Genomic DNA, 24,123 nt, shown 5'->3' with positions numbered 1-24,123 from the left:
CCAAGCAGTAATAAGCCTCCATTGCCACACTTGAAACCACCTTTTACTGGAGAACATATGAGGAAAAAGGTGCTGTATTATTCATATTCATTATATCATAAAACGCCTAGAGGCCCCAGAACTAATGGCCCCTTGCACCAGTGCCAACTCTCCCTGCTTCAGAGACAAAGCATAGAGGGGGCAGGGAGAAGAGGCAAATACTCACAATATATGATTAAAGTCATTGAGCAGTTAATGGAAAAGGATGCAGAGAAATCCACATCACTGAGCTTGGAAAAAATCTTATAACCTACATAACTTGCACATACATAACCCCTGTCTCAAGCCCCTTTCCAGAAACCTTGATCTAGCCCTAGCTATCATCACGCCAGGTGTCTGCATTTCACCTACTTGTATAGAAGTGGGAATAAACCTTGATAAGCTGGTCTCTGGCAGTGTTTAAAAGGATCTTTACAAAGGCTCTGAAGTGCAACACACCACTCAGGAGATAATCAGCATCACTACTAAATCCTGGTTGCAAATGGCACTTCCAAGCATTTAGGATTACAGAGGTGAAGACCCTTGTGATGACTGACTAGAGCAGACAATAATGAAAAGCTGGTAACATGAGAACTACATTTTTCCCTCCAAAGCACGCACTTACATGAAAACAACTTGATTGTTTATTTACAGAATCATAGAATCATTTAGGTTGCAAAGGACCTTTAAGATCATCGAGTCCAAACTGTTTAGCATTTACACCTAAAAATAAAATAAAATAGACAAGCTTTAGGACACCCTCTGATGCTCTTGTAATTTGTCAGAGAGGCCTGGTGGCCAGGAACCCTTAGCTAAGTTCTCCTAAGTCACCTGAATAGTAGCTGGTTGTATTATTTGCTGAACAGGACAAAGAATGATAGTGTTGGTTTACATTACATCAAAGCAAAAAAATCAGAAATATTCCATAAGCTTTCAAACTAAGCCTCAGCTAAACCTGCCTAACATTGCAAGACTCTTCACAATGACTTTTATAGAAGCTGGCCCAAACGTAGACAAAGCTTTCTGAGCACATTTGCCCTGTCAGTCCTGTCTGTGATCGCTGCCGTGATATACCTGTATGGTACAATTGAGAATCGTGTCACATCCATTTTTACTTCCTGCACGTTGGCAATGAGCTTCAGACAAAGTCTTCAGGGATCAGAGAGACCGATCAATTAAGAACTGATGATATCTCATTACTATACATTTTCTTCTGATGCATTCTGTATAATTCTTTAATAATGCTTGAGTTAATTTTCCATCTTTTATGTTGCACTGCAGTAACTGAGAAAATGTACAAGAATAAAATGTACAAGAAAATGTACAAGAATAAAGAGATGATTGGGCTTATGGTTTGTGTTTACATCCAGCAACACTGTCTAGCTCCAGCAGCCTAAAACCTGTAAGGAAGAAAAGCAATAATAAACCCTATCTATCAGCTATCTGTCTCTTACAGGAAAGAAAATACCACTCTCTATGCTTTAAAATAGAAATCTTTTTCAAAACTAGGCCTAAACTCTGCTTTTAGTAATAGCCTTGACTTTCTTGCAAAGTAATAGATAGTGCAGTGAAAGGTGTAAAGAAATTACAGAATTCACATCACAGATGTGTTTTATAATTATCCAGGGACACCAAGCTGCACTCATTGTAGATCAATGCAGCCACAATGGAGGTAGGAGAAGCAGAAGTTATTTCATCAAGCATAGTTCCAACCTTTAATTCTTTTTCTGTCTTTCCCATTAGCCAAAAGCCTGTGCATAAATTTAGCCGCTATTTTATAAACACATATATATTCCACTTTCACAAATTCAAAAAAGAATCAAACAATTTGAAGTAAAGCATGACAGACATATGTATTTGGTTCAAAGAGCTATCACAACAGAAACGCTTCACTTGCGCTCCCACCCGTACAACTGTTCCCTTGCACTGGTTGCAACTTAGTCACTTGATGTTCACATCTACCAATCAGACCTGAGACTTTTTTGGCTTATAAAACCGAAGTCCTCAGATACCTTAATGGCATAAGCGATGGTGACTTGTGCTCCCATACAAGGAAGAGCTACAGATGCTCCTGCTGAGATTTGCTGGTGACATTAAGCAAAATGAGCACCAACCCCTTGGAAGATAAGAGCTCATTACCTTCCCTTCCCCTTCAACCTTTGGAGCAGTTCTGAATTCAGCTAGAGAGGTTAGGTGGGAGTGAAAGGTGGAGTGCAATTTCATTTCTCCTCAGAGCAGTTTGTAGATTTAAAAGATGGTTTCATTAGCTGGAGGAACTTTTTCTTATCCCTGTAAGAACTGTAGAAACGTTACAGATGTAATCCTTCCTTATTCTTCATAAAATACAGCTAGGCACATTCAAAGTTCAAAGGCTGCTGGACAATCAGACTTCTGCTTTCATTTGTGAAGAGACGCAGTTCCAACAGACTCTTCAGCGTGGGGTCAGACCAGAGGTGTATGGAAAAAGAAAGCTTCCCACCAGCCCAAAGGGCAGTTGAGCCCACTTGGAGTGCAAGACACCATATTCACTCCCATCACCACAGCTGTTCTCACACTCTGGCTGGTCAGATCTTATAGGGTTGATGTCGGTCTCATTATTTTCTTTATTACACCGATGTAGCCATGTCAACTGTAAAGCAATTATCCTGGAGTGAGACAGAAGAGAATCTGGCCTCGAATATATTTTATCTAACAACACCCAACTTCTCAAGTTCGCAATACTCTGGAATATAAGGGAACAACCAACCACTTTAAGTCAGATCCACCTGAATTAAAGAGAGCTGTCCCAACAGAGAATTTGATGCTCCATTTCTGATGCCATTTCAGAAACACTTTAGAGGAAAGAAAACAATGGTTTTACATGATAGCTGTGTGGAATCACATTTCAGAGTTACATCAGCCTCTAGCTGTTTATTCCTTGCTTCCCAAAAGCACAGCATAGCATCAAAGAAAAAGGCTTTGTCAATTTATTTTTTGCACATTAATATAATTCTTCATATTTAAAAGCCCAAATCTTTTTCTAAGCAAAATCAAAGGTTAGAACAGGATTTTACAAAAAGCAAACAAAGAAAATATTTATGATGATGTTCCTAAATCTACTCTTAATTCTATGTCCCATTTATGTAAAACGATGTGAGAAATAAATGTCTCAGTCAAGGAGACAATACGTTGATTTGTATCTTCTTTGAGTGGCACCCTTTAGGAATCTAAAGGGAAATTCCTAAAAATTTGCTTTCTAATTCTTTTGTCATCCCCTCCTTCCCTTCCACATCTCAGTTAGAATGAGTTACCCTTGTTTTCCTACATTTCTGTTTTCTTTCTTCTCGCAACAGATGTTGAACAATAGCAGGATACAGGAGGAATATCAGCCACAGGACTGAATCTTTATGCAGCTTTAAAGACCAACATGTTGCTCATATAAATGATTCGACCCAAGAGAGTTTTTACAAGCCATGAATCTTCACACACTTGAGTAAGAAATAAAAAAAAAAATTAAAATAATTCTGAAATGTACAACACTTACATTGAACTCTGGCAATGTTGTTGAACCTGTTGGAAAAGCTCTCTTCACTAATCTGTTCATCACAGGCCTCCATCCAAAACACAGCACCAGTCATCTGGTGTCATCTGGTGTTTATCCTTCACCAGGTTCAGCCTCTAATCCAGGCTCTGTCTCCAGCTGCCACACAAGGGCCACTTTCAGAATAGAGGGACAGAGTCTAAGACCTGACTAAGTACATCAGTACCCTTCTCCAAGTCAGCCCAGTTACACCTGTTCTGGAAAGCTTCAGTGGTAGTTTCAGGAATTCTAGTCCTTAGCTATATATTGGATGTATTTAAAGGAAGCCTTCTCCATAGAATAGAAGATACCAATCGCCTTATGCTATATGGAAATTTATCTTTTACTTTTTTTTTATCCTAATATCAGAAAGAAGGGATTTTTTTATTGCTCACATAAGCATTAATCCTTTTATGAATTTTCCTAAGCTCTTGGCCTCAATACTATTTCCACAGCAATAAGTTCCACAGAACTATACATTGCATGAAAACCATATTTCCTCTCCTCACTTCCAAATTGGCTGTCTTTTAACTTAACTCTCTATGTTCTTGAACTATGAAATAAAGCAGAAGCTGAACATTTTTCTGATTCTGTGCGACCTTACTTACAGAGTGGGAAACAAAGGGACAATTTTGTGTCGATGTATCAGTTTGTCTTCTCCCTCTCCCCATCCCATCTCTACATCATTTCTCCCACTGTTAAAACATCTCCCCTCCTCTGAGTTTATACTTTTGTTCAATGATGCAAGCAATCAGCACAGCTATTATTTCAGAAAAGAAATTAGTCTCACACGTGGACAAAATCCTTAAGCTACAGAGTAGGGGAGGAAACCAAGACTCCAAATCCTCACTAATTGTGATCTTCTGGCTTTTGCTAATTTACAGGATTAACTCACTCCTCTAATAGTCCACAGATTTCTTCCTCACATCACAGTTGAGTCATGGGGTTTTCATACTCATAGGATAAGCCTACTTAGCTCTTTTCAGTCCATGGGATACCCCTTACCTCTTTCTTCCCTTTGTCACCCCAGTATCATGAAGGGGAAAAGTAATGATTCTAAGGTCATTAAGCCATGCATAAAAATGCCGTAAGAGATCAAATCACACCAGAGTAATGCAAAAAAGAAACCCCTCCTACAGTTCACATAGACTTCATTTTCCCCTCTTGATGTTATTAGAGAATCAGTATACAACTGGGCTGTTAGTTGAGAGGGTGGACAGGAGGAATGAAATACAAATAGCCAACTCCTGTAATATACAAATCGAATGATCAAACAATCATGGCAAAATGTCAGCTGATGACATACGCTGACTTTAGTAGGGTCATATCTAATTATTAGTGATGTGGTTTAAAAAGGCTTTTAGTCAGAGGAAAGCTACTTCAGAGATAACAACTAATGCATGGGGGATGAGAGCAACAGAGATAATTAAGCAGGGATATAATTTCAGTGCCAATGAATTTGTTTGACAATCTGTTTCTTAGCCCAGTCAAACAAACTTTGAAAATAAAATTCCTGCACTTTCAGCCTACAGTCTTGCACTTTCCGCCTACAGTCTCACTAAAGAGTTACTTCGTTGTTAGAGTCCAGGTCACAGAATGAAAAAAAGACACCAGTGCAAGAGTTTGCACACATTTGTTCAGCATCATCATTCATGAGCTCGCAGTAATAGGAACAAAGTTTTCTACTATGTTCAGGGAGCCATCACACTCAAATGTGGATCTCATACATTCAGTGACTGAACTGCTATTGAAACATAAGCCATCCAAAAAATTCTGGACCAAAACCTAACTGCATAAAGGCAAAATACCTCCTGCACTAGGTATCTCGTACTGAATTGTGTGTGGTCACAAAAGAACATGGTACTAGAAGAGACAGTATAGAAATCTCCTTTTCTTTTGTTGCTAAGATGCTTTGGCAAAATAGGTCTGGCTCTCAGAAGCATGGAATAATTACAGAAGACACCTGTTAGTCTACAGATGGAGCAAGTAACTTGATTTCTGTACCTTGCATTATATGCTTTAGAAGCTACTTAAATTACCCTGGCACTGCTGTAGCAATCATTAACATTTTAGCTTTATACTGCTGAACACTTTAAGAAGCGACAGAAGCAGCAGCAAGTGGAAGAGAAATAAATTGGACAGCAGAGACTTGGGAAAAAAGCTTGGAATCAAAATCCTGGATGAGAATACCCCCCACACAGGCGTTGGCTTTGTATCTGTACTATCCATCTTGTGCCCAACTCTAATCATTACCAGTTTCTTTTTAAAAGCCTGTGCCTGAAAGAACTGATGTGTTATGAGACAGCCATGACCTAAGTAAACTCCAAACAAATCATTCATCACTGCAAAACTCCAGAATAAGCTGGTACTTTCTCAGAGAACAGTGTTCTTCTAAACACACATTATACATAAAGAGGAAACAGAAAGCACATATTGTAGGCTTTCATGAATTGTACACAAACAAAGCCTTTGATAACTCTCTGAATAGGCTTGAGATCATTACGCCTGGGGCCAAGAGGCTCTCAGTAGTTTAAGATCTCATTTTCCAAGCTTTTGGTCAAAAGGGTCTTTTTAAGTGCAGGGGAGAAAGGAACACTTTTTCTTTGAGTATCGTTATGTTCATAATACCCCTACTCAAATCCTTAGATGCATCTTTTTCCTTACCAAAATCAAACTTCATAACCTCAAGGTCTGGAGCAGGAGGTGTTCACCCACATCAACAGCCATGTTTTCTGTGACCCATCCTTCCCTTTCACGGCCCACATTGTTCCTGGAACAGTTGGCCTTTTCCAGTTCTCTGCTTCTTTCTTACTTTTCTGTCACTCAAATCCACCAAACACGCTGTGTTAAATTTTTTTTGTTTGCCTTTTTAAATAATCTATTTAAAGACATGGGAAGATTCTTATGCAGATCCAGGAAAGCAGTAACTAGGGGACCGAGGAAATGCCCACCGTTTTATGTTCTGCATCTCACACCACAATGCAGTTAATGCCGTGCTTTTGGTTTAGAGGCACACCAACATGCGAGAACCATCCAGTTAATTTAGGTTAAAAGAGGGTGCCCATTCTAAAGACGAACAACTACTTCTAAATAATGGAGCGCTTTTACTCCAGAAGAAGTGATTTAGTGTAACCAGCTTAATCTAGTCACTATTTTCAACTCCTTTCCCTTTGAAAGCAAACCCTAAATCAGTCTGAACTACTAAGGACTCAAATCTATCTTAATCTATCTTATTCTTTAATGTGGTGTTTTTGTTTTAGCTACTTTAGCAGCTTTGGATAATAAAGTAATAAAAATGTTATGCATTCAATTTATTATCACATTCTGTATAAAAACTACAAGAAGCAAACATTTCATCAAGGTATTTGGACTTTTGGCTCCTACATTAGTACCCCAGACTCAAAGGTTTCTTTTTCTTTAGAAGTGTTACATAAAAACCAGTAAGCAAGAGAAATGTACTTAACACTGTGGTATCCTGTAATTCACATTAGCAGCTGCACAAATAATCACAGCTCTTCTCAGGTAAAACCTCACCAATTTAAATGAGTTTTCTCTGAGCAGGGAAGGACTAAAATCCCTTCGAGTGATAGGGAGATCAACAGAAGCCTTTACAAGTGTTAAAACAAGGTCTGATCCTGTGCTGGTTTTGGCTGGGATAGAGTTAATTTTCTTCATAGTAGCTAGTATGGGGCTGGTTTGGATTTGTGCTGAAAACAGTGTTGATAACACAGGGATGTTTTCGTTACTGCTTACACAGAGTCAAGGCCTCTTCTGCTTCTCACCCCACCCCACCAGCGAGCAGGCTGGGGGTGCACAAGGAGCTGGGAGGGGACACAGCCGGGACAGCTGACCCCAACTGACCAAAGGGATATTCCATACCATATGACGCCATGCTCAGCATATAAAGCTGGGGGAAAAAGAAGGAAGGGGGGACGTTCGGAGTGATGGCGTTTGTCTTCCTGAGCAACCGTTACACGTGATGGAGCCCTGCTTTCCTGGAGATGGCTGAACACCTGCCTGCCGATGGGAAGTAGTGAATGAATTCCTTGTTTTGCTTTGCTTGCGTGCGCGGCTTTTGCTTTACCCTTTGAACTGTCTTTATCTCAACCCACGAGTTTTCTCACTTTTACTCTTCTGATTCTCTCCCCCATCCCACCTGGGGGAGTGAGAAAGCAGCTGTGTGGGGCTTAGTTACCAGCTGGGGTTAAACCATGACAGATTCCCAGGGAATACAAATGCTACCTGCTGATGACTGAAAGAGCACAATTTTCAGACACTCGATCAAATTCTATTGAAATTTTGGCTGATATTTTCCTACATGTATTCCACAGAAAGGGTCACTTTTACTCTAACCAGGTAACCATTTCAGCATTCCAGTGTTTGTAGGAGGGTTTTAACAGGCCATGCTTTTTATTTAAGCTCAGTCAATCCCCTTTCCCTGCCTCTGATTCCCTGTTTTGCAAGAGGACCACTTACCAGCAAAATTTGATTCAGCCCCTTACAGAAAACAGCATCGGCTGTTCATTTGTGAGCCAGGCCTAGGGGATATCACAGGATTTTGGAACTAGATCTTTGTTTCTGTCTAGTGAAGGAGTGGCTAAACATGGAATCACATAAAACAGGGCCGGTGGGGACTGATGGGGTCATCTACACCATCTCCTAATCTCCAGTGGGACCAGTTTTGCCTAAACAATTCGTAGCAGCTATTTCTCTGACTTATCCTTAGGAGACTCCATTGATGACTTCCCATAATGCCTCCATGAAATTATTAGAAAGGTTCTGTTACATCTGACATGCATCTCCAGTTAAAGATATTATTACTACTTCTATTTTTCAGGCTGTAAACATAAAATAAATTACTAAATCTGGTAGTATATAAATTCACATTTGTTTTACTTACTCCTGATAGCAATTATGCTTTCTGCAAAAGTAGTTGAATAGTGGCATGTAATTTAAGACTTGCCCTACACTACTGCAGCAGCTAAGCCCTACAATATCACAACACTCATTTTATTTTTTTATGTTTATTTTTTTCTGCCAGAATCGAAACAAAAGTTGTCATTCATTCTCCATAATAGCGTTCTAATTTTAGGCAGTCTGGAGGGGAAGATCCTAGGAAAGGAGCAACATCCTTGAACTTACAACAGTAGGAATACTTCTTGGGGGCGGCGAATCTGCTACCAGACTCCAGGTGCTATCTTTTCACTTTTCTATTTCAAGGTTATTGAAAGGAGAGGGAAATGGTAGGGAACAGCCCTTAATCTAACTAGAGCCAAATTACAGGATCAGTCTGGAAAGTTTTGAATATTAGATTCTCCTTAGTGAATAATTTTAAGACAAAATGAACCATTATTAAAAAGTAAACAAAACACATTTTCATAGAAGATGAACCTAAAAGATTGTGAATGCAATAAAACTGAACTAATTTTCCTAATACAAGTAATAATTATTCGGTTTTCTTAATGTGCATTCTTTGTTTAGGCTTTTTTCTTAGATCAAACTTAGATCAGATTTTTTTTTCTTAGATCAAACTATGATCACATACTGACCTGCTCAAATGTGATTCAGGTTCATTAGAGCATAGATCCACAAAACTATAAAGTCACATATTTTCCAGATAAAATAACTGTAAGTTCACTTCTGGTTTTACCAAGTCTTCTTTGGTGCATGACAATATCTTAATGTTTATGAATACCATTGCTTTTTTCTGGCTGCAATGTCAATTGCTCTCATACTGATAAATGTTAAATATTAATTTAGGGATCTGTCTTGCAATCTGTTCATAACTCAGTAGAAAGACCAACTTCCAAACATATTTATGTGCCTAAGGAAGCCAGCAGGGATGGCTGGGAGAACTCAAAAGAATAGGCTTGTGTTGCAATCTGCCAGTGCTTGGGCACTCGGAAAATTCCACCACCTGCAGCTAAGTGCCTCAGAAAGCCTGCCTCCTGTCATAAAAGCCCCTTCTGTGCAAGCTGGTGTGGATGGATTCTACAGGTATTTATGGGTGTGGTGTACCAGAAAACAGCAGGCCGAAGAGGAAGAAAAGAACATGCTAAGAAGTACGTGAAAATCTCCCCAGAACTGCTAAGCTCTGGAGACTAGTGGACCTGCTGAATCCATGAGAACCGATAAAAACCAAAACACTAAGAATCAGCCGAATCTGCAGAAGGCCACCAGCACACATTAGCATCGATAAGAATGTATGTAACAGAACACATCAACGAAGGTAATGCCTCCTATAATTAGACAAAGACTATAGGATCATATGCACACATGATGAACCAAAGGACCCTCTGTGTACTTCCTGAACACTCACCCAGAAGTCACTGGTGCACCAGTGATGCTTTCCACTTGTGAGTAAACAGGCATGGTTGGCCTCCCAGCTGTTGCTCCAACCAACTATTATGAGCAAGAGTGAGTGTGAACCATGCAAGGGAATAATTGCATATATAGTGTGAACAGTTATCTGCTATCAAAAACAACAGTTTGGTTCTATTATTAATAGAGCAGCTGAATTAATAAAAGGTGTTCTAATTAATGCTGGTTGTAATCTGTGTTTTCCCCAGCTCAATCCCCTATCAGGGAAAACGGAATTTATAGCACTCCTTGTTCTGGCGCTCCCTATGTGAATGGCTCTACTTCTCCCCAAGAGGAGCAAGCAGTGTTAGCATGCCAATGCAAACTTTGATGGGAAGAAAATGAACATGTTTTGTTATTTTAATATACTTACTTGGTAGGGATATAGAGTGACGCCATTCGTTCTTGACAAAGACCAGGTGCCATCAAGATACTGATGAGCCTGGATAGCCACAGAGTTGAGAACGTTACCGTTGCTGGGGCTGGTGGCCATTTGAAAGCTGACCTTGGCTTGGTGTCCAGGAGAGCCATTTTTCTTCTCCACCCCATTGACAATTCCTAGACTGTTGGGTTTTCCACTGTGTTTGTTGGCAACAAAGCCTGTATAATTAGATGTAGCATAAGGAGCAGGCATGTATGCCCAGTCCCTGGGCTGCAGGCTGCCCATGTGCCGGGGACTCACCAGCGTGGGGATATTGGAAAGAGGTGGGGGAGAGCCTGGAGAGGCATCGTACTGTTCTGAGTTGGCAGCCTGCTCTAAGGTCAGCACCATCTGAATGGCCTCTTGCTTCAACTGGTTCAGGTGTGTGGCACAAACATCACATCTGTTGTCCTTCTCATTCCATGCCTTACGAATGGTATTGGGAACTTGGAGTTTGTCATGAATCACCGAAGAGAAACCTGGGTCCTAAAAATCAAATAGAGAAGGGATGGGGGGAACAGGAGAGAAATGTTTAACCATGGTCACCACAGTGAAACGTTATTACTGCTGATTGTGCATTTCAAAAGCCAATTTATGAGATAAGCTTAGAATGCAAACAAAGGCCATTAGATACAGTCAACATATGCCAGCAGCAGAGCTGAACAAAAATGAGAAACTAGACTGTGTTGGAAAGAAAAAATTCTTTTACTGATAAATGGCAAATATTATAATTCCACTGCAAGCTTCAATGCATGGCAGAGAGAATGCATTAACCTGCTTCACACCACTGCACCTAATTTCTGGCTTGAATGAAATCTACTCTTAGTTACACAGGTGAGATCAAGAGCAACTCCACTAAAACCAGTGGGCTTGTAGCAAGGTTCACAAATCCATCTACTCATCAATACCAGCTTTTGGTACTCAGAAAATCCAGGAAATACTCTGCAATAAAAATCCAAAATTTCAAAGCCTGCCTATAAAGAAAAAATGAAAAAAACAGAAGTACCATCATTCTCCCAAAAGCCTTTTCAGAATTCAAAACAGATGGATATTTAATAAAGTTTTCAAGAGCTTTTCAGCATTTCATTTACCAAGAATACACATTTCAGCCAGGAAAAAACCTTTTCTGTTAATGAAATGTTCTACCACTATTTTGTGTATCTACTGATAATGTAAAATAAAACAGTAATTTTATTTAGAAAATAGAACATGTACAGGGTCAATAATTTGTAATGAATAAAGTTCTTCATGGAAAGCATAGTTTTGGTGCACACCATGTGATCAGGTTTAAAAACCTCTTGCCTTACATCCTTACTTCACAGGTAGATCTTTGAATGTCAGTGGTGCTCTCCACAGAGCAATATGCCACCCTGATCTGACAACAGTCATTGAATGCTGGCCTAAATTGCAAAGTGCTTCAGTAAGCTGTGAAGCCAAACAGCAGTCTTAGCAGGGACTAATTACCAAACTTGCCTAGTTCTTACAGTATCATGCAGTTTTAGAAACGCACAGCAATGATGTGTGTGTTACACAGAACAAACAATTGACAGCTATGTGATGGAAATATTTCTTGGAAATTTCACACCACATTTTTGTGGTTTTACAGACCAGGCAGGGCAGACCTCACCTTCCCCTCCTTAAGTTTTGGAGACTTATTAGTGGATTTTCTTATGACTGCTCAAAAAGATTTACAGTCAGCAGTATCAAAATCTCCCCTCCCCCCCCTTCATCTTTGTGGCTTTATCAGCTTTAGCAGCAAACTGAAATCAGACTGGAAGAGTGTGTGTGTGTAGGTGGAAATCACACAAATAGACACCACCCTTATCAAGTAATTTGATGAACCCCCCATGCTATCCAAGATAGACAAATTTCATGTCTTGATAGTTTGGCTGTGCTGGGAAAGAATGGGTAGGGGGTGTAATATAGGGAGGGAGAGAATTCATTGGTAGAGGGTCATATTCATTATGATCCGTCTTTATTACATACTCACGCATTTTATTTTCACTGTTTAACTACCGTGAACAGCTCCTCAGCATGCAGTGATTAATTGATTCATAAATCATGGTGCCTCTTTATGCACAGCAGCAAAAGAGCAGCTCTAGCCCTAGAAGCCCAAGAGAGTCATATAAGCTGATGGGAAACAACAGGAGGCTGAGATCTGATCAAGCCTCAAGCTGGTCATTTCTATTCTATGCACAAAGAGGGTCAGAGCATCAAAGGAAGGCAGGAACTGGATTCTGTACCAACCCTCCCCCATTAATCTTCGGGAAGGGGACTGGTGGAAATCAAGGGGAAAAAACAGGATGTAAAAAATGTCAAATCTTATTTTCCATCCCAGACCATAACTAGGTCAACAGATCACATCAGATATAGGCACCCCATCCATAATGCCAGGTACGCAGGGAAAGGACTCTGCACTTTTACCATAATGAGCTAGACAAAGCTACCTATATAGCTGAAGTGAGGTGTTGTGAGGCATCTTCTTTCCAGGCTGCTCCACATCAGTCCAGGAAAAATCCTTGCCAGCTCTTCCTTCAGCTAGCTAATGCCACAGAGCTAGCTGCTGTTCCATGGAAGTTAACTGCCCTTAGGCAACTGGGCTTGAACCCAGGTAATTATACACAATATTCAGATCCAGCAGCAGTTCAACATGGAAATTCCTGGATACTATGATAAATACTCCAAGGAAATAAAGCCTTCTCTAAAGTAAGCAAATGTCAGCATGATATAAATATTCAAGTAGCACACCAACTTTAAAGAGCACTGGACAGCAGTGAATTCAGCTTCATCTCGGTGTTAAAACAAACATCAGATCATTCTCTGATACAACAATAAACAGAGAGAGAGAGGAAAGGAAAACTGTTCCTCCTCAGGAGCAGAAAGGAAGAAAACAGGCATAACCTGAATTGATTACTCCCAAGACTGGCCCTACTAATCTATCAGACTCTGCTAGATGGATAGCTCAACACTGGATCCAAGCCTGGAACATGAAACAGAAAAGCCTACAGGACAGCAAATAAATTTAGAGAAACTCAGGTTCCAGAAACACATTAGTCACATTTTGTTCTCAAAACAAAACTGATAGAGCCTAAAAGAGAGTTTACTTTCTTATTCTGCACTGGGCAGCTCCACTATAATTTCACAGAAGAATCAGCTAACAGGCTTGCAACACATTTAGCAGGAAGGAGGCCAAAGCTGGACAGTCACTACACTCTTGCTTCAATAGCAGGGAAATGCAGCTACACTGCACTTTGTTTCAGTATTTCATCTGCAAGCAATCATCTGCACACATTCCCCTAGGAATGCTTATTAGTTCAATAAACAGTATCTTGTCCCATAGGCATACGACAGTATCTTGTCCCATATGAAATAGCGATGGGCAAACCTCACTGGATAAGCGCTTTGAGGTAGGTGCACTAAGCAGCGGGAGTTGGAAAGGTTATACTCGCTACCGAAACTTGTGAGGTCTAAGAAACTCCACACTCCCTGGCATGAGAGCAGATTTGCTTGTGAAATCTGAGGTTGACACTGGAAATACCATTTATATTTTGGCACTCATTTGCAGTCCTGACAGAACAAAGTACAGGACACTGAAAACTGAAAAAGAACTTTAAAAATCGCAAAAGAGTTTGGTTTGAGTTCAGGGCAAAGGTTCACGATGGTTTCTCTTATTGCAGTAGTGGTTCACCCATCTTTAGTATAAACAGCATTACTATAAACTCCTATTCCTATAATAAACAAATGAAGGCATGTAAGAGGTCTGAAAGCTTCAGGAGATCAGTCACAACACAGACCATAGCATAAATGCACAAGGCAAGCAGTGAACTAAACAGAGTGCACTCCAAGCTTTGTTGCAAGGAGCCTTTTCACACTACCTCTGCGTTTTCAAGCTCAAGTAAACGCCAATTCCAGCTATGTTTGGTTGTTCATCTTCTCCACTGTAACCAGCTAGTAATTAATCCCTCATCTTTGGTCCTGAACTAAAAGCCCACATGGGAAAGACAGAAGAGGGAAGGAAGTTTTGCTTTTTAGAGACCTGTCAGACAGGTATGCTGAGGAATTCTTGCTTTACCCAGTGAAAATGTACCCAGCAAACAGGCACTAGTTAAGAAACACTGAAGAACACAGAGCTGTACCAGGGTGAATGCCGTCCTGACCTCATGGAGGAGAGGGAACAGCACTATTATATGATCATGTAAGGTAATGCAGAAGCATCCTCCTCTCTTTCGTCTCCCTTCGTGAATCTGTACCTTGCTGTATAGTTTTCATGACATTTTCACTCCATCACTAAGAAAGCAGACTACAAACAGAATAATCCTTTCCTTCCTTCTACCCAGCTTGGTGCCCATCTTCCTCAACAGAGGAGGCAAACAACCAACTTTCAGCACGAAGCACAGTCTGTTTCACACATACATTTGCACAAAGCTCACAAGGAGACATGATGCAAGCAGGCAGAGCTCAACTGGTGGACAGAGAGGCGGGCAAGAAATAGGATGAGCAATTTGCACTTTTACACATTTGTCCTGGTTTCAGCTGGGATGGAGTTGATTTTCTTCCTATTAACTGGTATAGTGCTGTATTTTGGATGTAGTATGAGAACGCTGATAACACACTGATGTTTTAGTTGTTGCTAAGTAATGTTTACGCTAGTCAAGGACTTTTCATCTTCCCATGTCCTGCCAGGCGTGCGGGGGGCTGGGAGGGAGCGTGGCCGGGTCGGCTGGCCCAAACTGGCCAATGGGCTATTCCATACCATATGATGTCATGCTCAGCATATAAGGCTGGGCAAAGAAGAAGGAAGGGGGGACATTCAGAGTGATGGCGTTTGTCTTCCCAAGTAAACGTTACATGTGATGGAGCCCTGCTTTCCTGGAGATGGCTGAACACCTGCCTGCCAATGGGAAGTAGTGAATGAATTCCCTGTTTTGCTTTGCTTGCGTGCGCAGCTTTTGCTTTCCCTATTAAACTGTCTTTATCTCAACCCACGAGTTTTCTCACTTTTACCCTTTCGATTCTATCCCCCATCCCACCTGGGGGAGTGAGAGAGCGGCTGTGTGGTGCTTAGTTGCCGGCTGGGGTTAAACCACAACAACGTTACATGGAACCTAGCTGATTATAGATTCATATACAAATACCTCATACGCATACTACTTTTTTGCAAACATTATAGCAGGCAGACACTAATGTAGGACATACTCTCTAAGATTCTGTGCACAACTGTATTTGATTTGGTCGACTACAGCCTACGCAAGTTAGACGTTGTAACCCTATGTCATTACCTCAGAGAAAACCGAACTATATAGTGGATCTCAAGAAGGTCTTATCAAATTGTGTTCTTCAACACCAATATTATTCATAGCTCTTCAGGGAGAAACAAAGCAGTCAATACCAACTAAATCACAGAGGTCAGCTTCCACTTGAAGATGCCCACAGAAGACTCATGGAGTTCTTTTGTTTCTGAAAGGGTCCAGACAGCAATGACTGCTGGTATGCAATCCATCACATAAGGTGAGGGGAGAAGCAGGGGAAAGCAACTATCAAAGTTCTGCCCAGGAAGAAGTGTGTTTTCCAGATTCTCACTCTCTACAGTAAAAGAACTAATTAAGAAACGTAAGTAGGAGGGAAGCTTTAACCCTGATAAAAAACACATGTTTTTCCATGACTGTGCAAACATCTCTGCTCTGAACACAATCCTGTTAGTCTACGGTTGATCTCTATTTAGAAAAAACAAACAAACAACAACAACAGCAAACCTTCTCTGTTCTCCTTTCTCTCTTGAGGGTGTACTGTCCAGCCCAATAAAGGGACTATACTTGTAAATTTACTTTCCAGAGGCACTTGGACTATTTTCCAAGTGACTCTGCACCCTAACTTAAACATATCCCTATCATCTTCTAGGCTACATTTCAGAGATTTGCTGTTTTCAGCATCCCAGAGCCCCAACAGTTGAAAAACAGCTCCTCACTGTTACAATGGCACCACTTCTGTTAAAGTAAAAGTATGTTCAAATAAACTGAAGTCAATGGGAGTTTTTCCTCAAATAAGCATGACAGGATACATATTAGGACTATAAATTAGTAGCACTGTACCATCAAACTGAGCTGGGAACCCTTGGATAAAAATCAGTTAGCTTTCCTAAGTAAATACTGAATCATCTAAATTATCTAAGGATCTCCGCTAGCACAAGCAGTGTTTTGGTAAGTGAAAGCAAAAATTGCACATGAGCAAGACCAAGGGGGCAGTGAGGTGGCCTCCCTTTTTCTATTGCTCTGACATAGCAATTGACACCTTCTCTGGGCAAGACCACACTGCCTTACTCTCTCTGCCATTTCCCTCACGCCAAACATGTCTTCTTCATATAAGCCATCCATTACCACTCCCAGCTGAGCAAGTGAAACTATCCCATCTCCTTTACCAGAAAAGGAGAACGTATTTCCCTCTTGTCCTTCTGAATAGGAATGTCCCCCCATAAGCAATGTTACTACATGGGGGAGAGGAGAGAGAAGGCAGTCCTGAACTGGAGAGCTGTAAGTAGGGAACTTGGGCAAAAGAAGAGACAGAGGTCATGACGAAAGCATAGTGGAATAAGAAAGAGGCTTTTTACATTAGCCTGTTTCTAGCAAGCCCTTGCAAAGAGACTGTCTTACCAACTGCAGTAAAAACCTCTGCAGTGTTATCATATCCCACCTCTTTAACTATTACCATTTTTGTTCCTCAAACTTGAAGAACTGCTTTCTGCTGCTGACTTGAGCCTTCAACTTTCAAAAAGGCCATGAGAGTGCTCCTTGTCCTACAGTCAGTATTTCCAGAACATGTATAGGGGACCAGTTCTTTTCAGGGAGCGGGGGAAAGGAAAAAACAAATCTTAATCCTGTCTGGTGTAGCTCTCACAACATTACTATTTTCAAGGTGTTTTTCTTGAGCTGGCACATACTACTGACATTTGGACTTCTATAATTTAACGTTTGTCAGTAAAACCAGCCACTCTGCAGCCAGAAAAATGTGCTCCTTTGGTTTAGGCTCTCTGTTTTCTTATCTGAAAGAGGCAGAAAGTCTGAGCAAGGCTCACCTTACAAACTTGCAGCAGCAGGAAGCAGAAGAGAGAAAACCCTGAAGAAATAGGAGGATTAAAAATGGGGAGGAGGGACAGAAGAAGGGGAAAGACAAAAAGTGTTTTCTAATTGCTCCATGGATTGGCTTATGGCTCTGATGATGGATCAGCATTGACGGACTTACAGCTGTACACATCTGGCACACAGGTGTTTGTGTTAGCATTTGATAGCTAGACAGCAGCCAGATTTTTAATTGGGTTGGGAAGAAGAGATGAAATAGCAGCAGGAAAATCTAAATATACATTCAGTGGTGCAAATCCAAGCCTTTCCCAATGAGCTCTGCTATGCAGTGGTCTAGAGCTCTGCAACCCAGACTGAATCTGTGGCCACAGCATGTATAGGGTATCCTGGAGGGAAGCTTCTACAGCTATGTGGTAGACAAACTCAGCTGTTGCCAACGGGGCAGAATTTGTCAGCACCCTTTTTATAGCACAAAGAATAGAAACAAATACAGAATTGCAGAAGCCTCGCCTCTTGTGCTCTAAAAAGCAGCAGCTCCATTCTCTCCTCCTTGCTTTGTATTTTCCTGCCTGAATGTTGAAGGATTGCATTTGCTTTCTTAGCCACCAGAGCACACTATGAGCTTGTGTTCAACTGATTATTCACCTTAGCCCCCTAGTACTTTCTGCATCATTGCTATAAGCAGTCTTGTGTCATGCATGCAACCCAGATGTATCATAGATGCATTTTTGCTCAAGTTTCCAGTCACCACACAGAATTCAGTTGCTATTGCTGCCTCTTCAGTCAACTAGGGGCCGGCTACAAATTTGACCTAACTATTGTTAGAATGAGATGCTTTCAAGAATTTATGAAGAGTTAGCTTTATCAACCAAATGTTTAGTCTCACTCCTCACCAACATGGCAAATGTGACGCTATCTTTTTTTCATAAAATCCTTCTGATTGCCATTCACAAAGAAAATGTTCTTTATTGTTGATATCCTGTTACCCACCCTTTCAAACCCATCTGGGATAAGCATGAAGCATGACTGACCTATGATTACATGGGCCAGACCTGTTAAAATACTGAAATAACGTTAGTTTTTCTTTGGTCCTTTCAAACTTCCCCATTATTCCAAGCTTTGATAAGCACCAAAGCAACAGATCACTTGAACCCCTTTGAGTAACCGGGCTACAGCAGCAATTACTGTTCTGACACACCTCCACATTTTCAAAGTCTAGCTTGCTTTTCCTGTGAGAAGAGCATTACAGTTCTTTGATCAATGCCAGCACTGAGCTACTATTGACACTGTAACCAGTGATTTCTCAAACAGCTGTCATACCTGAAGAATGGTAACTAAACATCACAAACGTGAAGGTCAGGACAGTATTTGTGACACCTATATACTAACTGTTCTACTGATTTACAAAGGGGTTTGTAGCAAGATGAAACCTCATGTAACTGCTTTTCAAACACGAGAATCATATCCCTTTTATTTTAGTCAAACAATCATTAGAAAAATTATTGTTTTTTATTTCATAACTTAGCATTCTCAAAAGAGCTATTCAGTATGTAACATTTTTTATCAAATCTGTTCAGCTTCAGCTCATCTACAATTGACATGCAACAGAGAATGAAAAATTTTCTGTCCTATTCAGCTTGCTTTTTCAAAACATTTCTGCATGCTTACTCTTACTCTTTTCTCTCCACTCTAAGAAACATCAGTATCTTTAAATTGCATGCAAGATCACTGTTTTGGAGGGGGAAAAAAAAAAAAAAAAAAATCAATAGATTGATATGAGTTATTGGTGGCTTTTACAATGGGTAAAGCACTTTGCCTTTGCATGTCCAATCTTCCTTTTGTTTTGGGTTTTTTTTGTTTGGTTTTTTGGGTTTTTTTTTGTTTTGGTTTGGGGTTTTTTTGTTTGTTTGATTTTTTTTGTTTGTTTTGTTTTTTTGTTTTTAATTCACTCAGCTTTTGGAAACAATTTTACCAATTTCTCCACTTCACACTGAGGTTCCAACTTTTTCAGCAGAGCTACCTTTCATTCATCTTGGGTATGCTGTCCTTAAGCAACACTCATTCAGGGTCTCTTCTCTAGTTTCTTTTCTGCCACTATCAGATTTCCACCCTTCTCAACTTGACTGAAGAGGAGTTGGGGAGGTCAAGGATATAGATTGACTAGAATTAGAGCATTGCAAGCCTTAGTATAGCACTAATTATGGTCAGTTAAAACCTGAAGAGTTCTACTGCAGTTTAACAAAGCTATTTGAAATTCACACTTTAAGTTGACTTTCTTTCACGTCCTTGAATATGAAAACACCAGGCAACCCAAGTAATCTTAATCTTGCAAAACTGCAAGTAAAAGTAAAATCCTGCCCACTTTATTCAAATCAGATGGAGCTTATCTGGGTGACATCTAGGAAACAGAGAATTAATTTTGCTCCTAACCACTGGGAAAGTATATCACAAAGACAACAGTTACTTAACAGTAATAATGAAGTCTTTCCCATATACATTCACAGTCAGAGGCACATGAAAAACTGAAATGTATTTGCCTCCTCTCTGGTGTTTCCATTTTGCATTAGGTAGATAACATTGTTAAAAATGTAATTTGGAAACAGGATCAAGTCTCCCCTCTGCACTGATTCTCAAATCTTTGTACATGTGGAGCATTCCAAGCTGCATACAAACCTGCTCTTATCACTCAGCAGCAGTCACATCTCACACTAGTATTGACAGGGGATTTCCACCAGCTTTTTATCCTGACTGAACTAAAGACAACACCTGCAGAGCTGTCACATGCCTTGTTTAGGAGCCATTTCCTTCATGTGAATGCACCCAGGATCAAGCAAGTGGGCAGTGTGAAAGCTGAAGGGTTAGTTAAGACCGTGGAGAACAGTCCCAGATCACTGTGCAACCCTTGAAGTTGCAGGGAGAGATGAGATACCTACTTGAAGCTGATGATGCGAACTGGAGGGAACAAAGGAGCGGGAGAGGAGAAATCAAAGCAATGATCTATGAAAGAATTATTTTTTTTCCAACTAATTTCTGATACAAATAATTTGAAGGTCTATGGATGGGGTCAGCAAAGATATGGAATTACTGACCTAGAAGGAAGATCACAACATTTCTATTAATGTATTGTATGCCACCCTGCTTTCCCAAACGACTTTATGCTGTGTTTTGGGTGGTCAGAAGTTGCGTAAGAGCATCCTATAAGCAGCTTTGAGGTTTGACAGCACCTGTCTGAAACATCCTCCTTGACACATACCAGGCCTGCAGTGGGCTGCTGCTTTAAATAGTAGCCACATACCAGGTGCCGACAGCCACTTGCTCCACAGGCAGCTAATGTCCCGTGCTGTCTAGCCAAACAGGCTCTTGCAGTCTCACTTCTATCTGCTGAATCTTTCCCCCTCAGTAAGATCTGGCCTGTTACCATTTACCACCTCTTTCGCACCCCAAGCCATTCACCCACAGAGGGGCTGCCCTGCTTGCTCGTGCCTCAGGATTCTTCAAACTCCCATCGTATCCAAGATCGAACTACATTTCAGTGACTCAGTCTCTTGGAAATACCCTTTATTCCTCAGAGAGGGAAAAGAACTACCATCCTGTTCCTTTCCTGCCAGCAATACAATGCCCATGCTCCCTCCCCTGGTTTGCGCAGCCTTTTACAGTCCAGCCTCAGGCTCACCAGGCTTATCAGGTGCACAGCTCCCAAACCCAGCAGATACCCTTCGACCCTTCTCCTGCCCCTCAGCTGTGATGCTCCACCTCACTCCGTGCACTAATCCCAGCTTCAGGTTAATTGATACCATACTTACCACTTTGGATGTGCATGACATGACTCATTATTTTTATTAGCACTTGGTTGTGTCTTTATTAATAATGTGAACTGAGAAAAGAAAAATGCCAGCGCAACCCATTGAAATTTTATTCTAGCAGTTTTACATTATCTCAGGGTGGGTTACGCTTGCATGTGAAAGCTCCTCAGCTTTGATTTAATAGCAGACGGTAACCAGATATAGTTTTGTATTTATAACTGTTTCCATTAACACAGTTATATTAAGAGCTTGTTAATGATCTCATTATCAAATTGTCTAATTATGGTTTTGCTTAATTTCTTTTGTGCGCATGGAATCACTTGTAATTACTATCTGTGATCCCTGGAACCCTTAAAATGAGATGTAACATAAAGGTTTTTCTTTGGAAGAGAAATTTGTATATGTAAATACACTTCTCTCTAGAATTTTGTCACTTCTGATGCCCCCATATTCCACACATTTCTCATGTACAATAGTGTAGATATATTGATACCATTTTTATGTTTGTACAAAAATATTACAGACATGAAAACAAACAAAAAAGCACCACAGAAGTTAAAGTTTTTATCTTAGAGTGTGCTGAGTGCCCCCAACCTCCATGCCATCAAAGAAATTTAAGGGCATTAGAGCAGCCACAAAAGAACGTTTATTCCACCTGGTATACAGGGCAGGAAGCAGGAGCACACCTCAGCTTTTCAGCCCAGAACAATTTCAGGAGCAAAGTTGTTTGCAGGTTTCTACTCCAGTTGCAAGATCAGCTTATGTTTGGTTAGCATGGTATAACTATTTGGAGTATGCAAAGGGGAGGAAGAAGAAAAAACAAGATCCTGAAAAAACTAATGAAAGTAACAAGAATCTGCCAACTCTCACTGGGAACAGAATTACACTGCCATGGCTGTCTCACATACAGTATGAGGATAAACTGCAGTGCATGGGACACCTTTTCGCCAGGCAAAGCTCTGTTCTGCAGCCTTGGGGCAGCTGCACTGTTTACTATGCCAACACAGTTCAAGTGGTAGAATGTGCATTATGACAAGCTCGTAACACACAGCCTTTTTCTCTTAAGTCTGCTAAATTTCATTAAACTGTGTCTATATGCGACTTTCTACACAAACTATAAACAAATCTGTATATCAGCATACGCTTCAGCTCCAATTCAACAGACTCTGTCTGCATCTGCTGAAGCAGGGATTGCAGCGGATTTGGTATTTTGTGCCAAGGATAGGTGACAGAGACTGGGTTTTAGGGGCTGGTGAGTGCAGGAAGATGCGTGGGGAAGATAAGAAGCTGTGGTCAGGATGGAAGCTGTCAGGCTGCTGAGTGTGGCTTTACATGAGAAGAGAGCTCTAACTCCACTCACTGTAGCTTTTGCAGATGCCAAAGGACCTGCTTTTGGCTGCTCCCTTACAAGGTGATCCAGAAGGCATCTACCACACCAGCAGTGACTCAAGCCGACACAGCTGCATGGTGCAAGGCTGCTCTGAGGGAAGGTACTGCCTTGGGTCCAGAGGCTGATGGGTCACACTTGGCTGCCAGGCATCTGGTGATGTGGGCATAGCAGAAACCTTCATGGATCTGAAGCCAACTGAAATTGGTATAGAGTACAATACGATTCTGTGGGCCTTGGTCAGCCCGCTGGGAACACTGCTCCTTCTGAACACTTACAGCCAAGAGCAAGCAACATGGTCTAACATTTACCATGATACTTCTCCAGGATGGTAAATGCTCTGTTTCAATACATATCTTTACAGTCAGATTTGTGACATTAGGGGAGCTTTGGAGTATAGCTAATAACCTCTTTGTTGTTGTCACCTATTAGAAAAGAACATTCCCAAACTCAAAAAGTAGGCATCGTTTCAGTTCAGGACTATTGGGTTTGTTCAAAAGAACTCACACTGTGCAACCCCAGGCTGCCACAGCCTCCCCAGCCTGTATCCCGTCCTCCACAGCCTCACAAATTCCCAAGCAATTCAAATGGTGGAGGATGCGACAGGGCTCAGTTGGAAAACATTTTCACCACGGTCTCAATGAAAGTATTCAGAGCTGAAGGAGGCCAAGCACTCCCCTCCCCGCATCCATTCACCATGAACAGAAGCCTCAAGCCCTTGCTGTGGGACCACAGGGGACAGGCACATAATGAGCCCTCACTGCCAAACAGCACAGTGTTGCTGCCCCCCCATGACACCAATCTACAAGTGTGGGCTAAAAACATGCCTCCCCCACTCTCACCACAGCTCACGTTCTATCCTAAATAAGCTGACTGCTGACAAGCCCAAGAGGGGATCAGCCTCTTGACTTGTGTGGTCTGATGAAGGCTAAGATTACAAATCTTTTTCCAAATAGTCCCCAAGTGAGCCATGCAAAATTAAGAAGAAAAAAAAAAAAAAAAAAAAAAGAAGGGGGAGGGGAGAGAAAAAGCTTCCAGTAGAGCCTAGTAACATTAGCCAGCCTCAAACCAAAATACAATGTTCCTCAGGTTACAGTGTCAGCTGAAAAGCTCTCTAACCAGGGGGAGGAGAATGGATTTCCAACCTTTGCAAAGATTAAAGACACTGATCATGACTTCAGACTAATACAGGGCTCCTTGTGTACCCAGTCATAGCACAATCAATAGGGAAATGGGAATGGCATCTGAAAGGATGAAGCTGTTATTTCTAGAGGTAGCTGACACTATGGCACTGCTCTTGAAATACAGTGAATAAGGCTACCCACCCTCTCTCCCTACCTAAGGGCACCTCCTGCAATTAATTTACAGAGCAACCCTCTGTAAACTCAGGCTCCAGGTTCTCCCCTACTGATTCAGCTCTATAGATTCAGAAATCAAACCCAATTTAAGAAAACTTAGATATACTTCCTTAAACAAAAATTATCCGGGGAACTACAGGCAGG

General features: G+C 41.1%; 1 protein-coding gene across 1 annotated transcript in view; it reads right to left on the bottom strand.

Annotated features, from left to right (window-relative positions):
* Positions 1-11,332, bottom strand: part of LOC104080642 (kinesin-like protein KIF26B) — a gene marked incomplete at both ends in the record, with an annotated part of 30,952 nt that extends 19,620 nt beyond the window's left edge. The window contains 2 exons of the mRNA XM_009583113.1: positions 10,311-10,844; positions 11,267-11,332. Coding sequence (XP_009581408.1) covers positions 10,311-10,844; positions 11,267-11,332 — 600 coding nt within the window. The remainder of the gene's footprint in view (positions 1-10,310; positions 10,845-11,266) is intronic.
* Positions 11,333-24,123: the final 12,791 nt, after the last annotated feature.

Source organism: Fulmarus glacialis, unplaced genomic scaffold, assembly GCF_000690835.1.
Source record: "Fulmarus glacialis isolate BGI_N327 unplaced genomic scaffold, ASM69083v1 scaffold1398, whole genome shotgun sequence".
Taxonomy (NCBI): domain Eukaryota; kingdom Metazoa; phylum Chordata; class Aves; order Procellariiformes; family Procellariidae; genus Fulmarus; species Fulmarus glacialis.
Note: the sequence above shows the minus strand (reverse complement) of the source record. Positions and strands in the feature narration are given on the sequence as shown.